This window comes from Etheostoma spectabile, chromosome 16 (genome assembly GCF_008692095.1).
Source record: "Etheostoma spectabile isolate EspeVRDwgs_2016 chromosome 16, UIUC_Espe_1.0, whole genome shotgun sequence".
Taxonomy (NCBI): Eukaryota; Metazoa; Chordata; class Actinopteri; order Perciformes; family Percidae; genus Etheostoma; species Etheostoma spectabile.
In genome coordinates, this window is record NC_045748.1 from 6,115,360 (window position 1) to 6,118,294 (window position 2,935).

At 40.1% G+C, this 2,935-nt stretch overlaps 1 protein-coding gene and 1 long non-coding RNA gene across 3 annotated transcripts in view; one reads left to right on the forward strand and one right to left on the reverse strand.

The window, feature by feature from the left end:
* tnksa (tankyrase, TRF1-interacting ankyrin-related ADP-ribose polymerase a) overlaps positions 1-2,935 on the reverse strand; it is a 95,546-nt gene that overhangs the window by 15,851 nt on the left and 76,760 nt on the right. For both annotated transcript variants that reach the window (XM_032540273.1, XM_032540274.1), the window contains one exon: positions 807-1,026. In XM_032540273.1, coding sequence (XP_032396164.1) covers positions 807-1,026 — 220 coding nt within the window. The remainder of the gene's footprint in view (positions 1-806; positions 1,027-2,935) is intronic.
* Positions 1-2,935, forward strand: part of LOC116704676 (uncharacterized) — a 15,609-nt gene that overhangs the window by 12,279 nt on the left and 395 nt on the right. The window lies entirely within an intron of this gene.

The following is a 2,935-nucleotide window of genomic DNA, read 5'->3' on the forward strand; positions in this document are numbered from 1 at the left end:
ATTTATTCATTAAAAAAAAAAAAAACACATACATTACATATGCTGGTCTGGTGGTGACATTTAGGAACTCATACTCCATTTTGGTTTTAACTTTCTAGTGTGCTCCTTTTAGATCAGCCACCTGAGTGAAAAGGGATCTGCATGCTAAAGCTTAGGTACCCACACATTTGGTGTGATCAAAAATCATTAATAAATGGGTAAATTGTCTCAGCCCACCACCAGTCTATAAAAAATGTGTTTTTACCCTCAAGCCTTTGGCTGTCTGGGTGTATTTATTGCCTTTTCCTTGGCACTTCACTGAGTCGAAATCTTAGGCGGTTCCAGCCAAACCGCAACAAAAAAAACCTATGGCTTTATCTTTCATCTCAATGTGTCTACAAAGTAGGGCTGGGTGGTATGGAGATTATCAAATATCACGATATTTTATCCAAAATACCTTGATATCAATGCTGTAGGGTTGACGCTTGGTGCTTATTCATATTTTCACAATGAGATTTTTTGCCAAATACTTATCACTAATGTGGATGATAATGACTAAGTGGGTAAAGTCATATAATAAAACAGCTAGAATAGTCAGCAAATTACATCATTTTGCTGTAATGCAGCCTTTACAAACAGGAAAAGACAACGCTTATACCCTATTACAATATAATGATACCCAAAATCTAAGATAAAATCTAATCTTGTACCACGATATCGATATAGTCGATATATCGCCCGGCCCTACAGCAAAGTGAGCTTTACATAATCAGAGAGGTGCTTACTTTTTACAATGACCCGTGAATGTGATTCTACATGCATATTACCTGCAAGGTGCAGAGGTGTTGAGTTGCGTCCCTGCGTATCCCGACAGTTAATGTTGTCGGGGCTACATAACTTCTGCACCCGAGCCAGGCAGCCTTTCTTAGCGGCATCTAGCAACGCGGCATCTCCTCTCAGCAGATCCTGGATGTCGGTGTCCCCATCCTTCACCAGGTCCAGAGGCGTGTTACCATCTCGGTTCTTCTTGGTGGGGTCTGCTCCGTGCTGGAGAGAGGAGGCCAAGTGTAAAGTGTAAATGCACACCAACATCTACTCTATGTGGCATACAGTGTTTGTTGTAACAAAGAAGAAAATTAAAACGGAATGTTGGTCCAAAACATAAGCTATAATTGATCCCTTATCGTCGTAACCCCAGTGAGAGCGTTTCACTTAGACGAGGAAGAGATGATGACAGATGACGAGTGAGAAGAGGATGAAAGTAATTCACCGGAGAGAAGAAGAGGTAGAGAGGTGAGGACAGGACATCCAGTGAAGTGGAAAACACCACATACCCTGGAGATGGGGGGAAAGCAGACACTTTCATCATTCAACTGTCTCCTAGGTAACGGTTTAACTTGTCATTTCATTGTAAGTTTTGAAAACCCACTCATTAAAATTTGATGTTGTGAGACCAGTCCCCTGGGTGTCCACTGCTAGCCTCAAACTGTCCATTAAACATCTCTCATGGCTGCATTCCCTTTTTAAAAGTGTTTTTTAGCCTAACCATGTTCTGATTTTTCTGCCCTACTTCTCGATTTCTATTATCTCTTTGCTGCTGCTGTAATTTATTCGCTATCCAGGAAAATTATAATAGAGACCAATTTAAGTAATAACTGGGGGCATTTACATATAAATACATGTCGGTTTTGTTACTCTTCCACTGGATTCAGCCTACATTCAGTTCATGAAAGATGTTCCATTTACAATAGTGAACAATTTTGGAACCCATAAGCTCTCAGAACGGTTATCTGGCTCATAAAATGCATTTTATATTTTTGATTTGTTTACAAACAGGATTAAGAGCATACTGCCATGCAAGCAGCTCTATGAGGCTGGACTATCTCAGTGCTAATGTTAGCATGCTTAAATGCCTAAAATGACAATGCTGACATGCAGATATTAAGCAGATGTAATGTTTAGCGCGTTCACCATCTTAGTTAAGCATGCTAACATTTGCTATTTAACGCTAAAGGCAAATTAGAGCTGAGGCTGATGAGAATACCATTAGTTTTGCAGGAATTTAAATTCAAAAGTTTGACCTGATGATGGCGGTAGCTCAAAGGTTAAGGGACCATCTTGAGGAATAAATAAAACGTCTGAACCAAATTTCACAGCAAACATTCTGAGATATTTCTCTAAAAGCCAAAAATGTCAACCTGCTAGTGGTGCTACAAAAAGAATTAAGGCTCACCAAAGTCCTTAGGATTAATCTTCTGGGCACCACGTATATCTGTACAAAATGTCTTGGCAATCCATCCAATCAGGTATTTCAGTCTGAACAATCAGAAGAAAGCCATACCGCAAGATGTCCCACTGCTTGATGGACAGTTGGAAGGACTACGATACATCACCCCTAAATCTTGATTTATGTAAATTCCCACATTTCATGCCAAGTGCTTACAAGGCAAATTCTCCTTTTGATTGAAGGAGAAATTAATTATATTCCTGCACTTCTTTCCTAACAAAGAAAATGCTAATGCATTTGTATATGCAATGTATATCTCATAAGATCCCTCCAGAATATCATAGCACTGAGAATGCAGCAGAGTTTTATTCGGATCACAAATCCAACACAGAAAGGGGACAATAGAAAGTTGACAACTAACAGAGCAGACAAAAGAAAAACCTACCGCTGAACTCTGGAACAGTTTATTCAAAAAGGGAGAACAGATGCATCCCGAGGGCCATTAGCACCAAAGTGCGGGAACACACAAAGTTACTTGTGTGCAAGTGTGTGTGTTAAAGGGGAAATGAGGGCACCGTGATGTTCATACAAGAATCACAATAACAAGCTTAGTACAGACAGTGTGAGGATTTTCCCAGCAGAGGAGAAAAATGCAAAAACCTCCCACCACCTTGAAGAATCGACCGTCTGTGTGTGTGTGTGTGTGTGTGTGTGTGTGTGTGTGTGTGT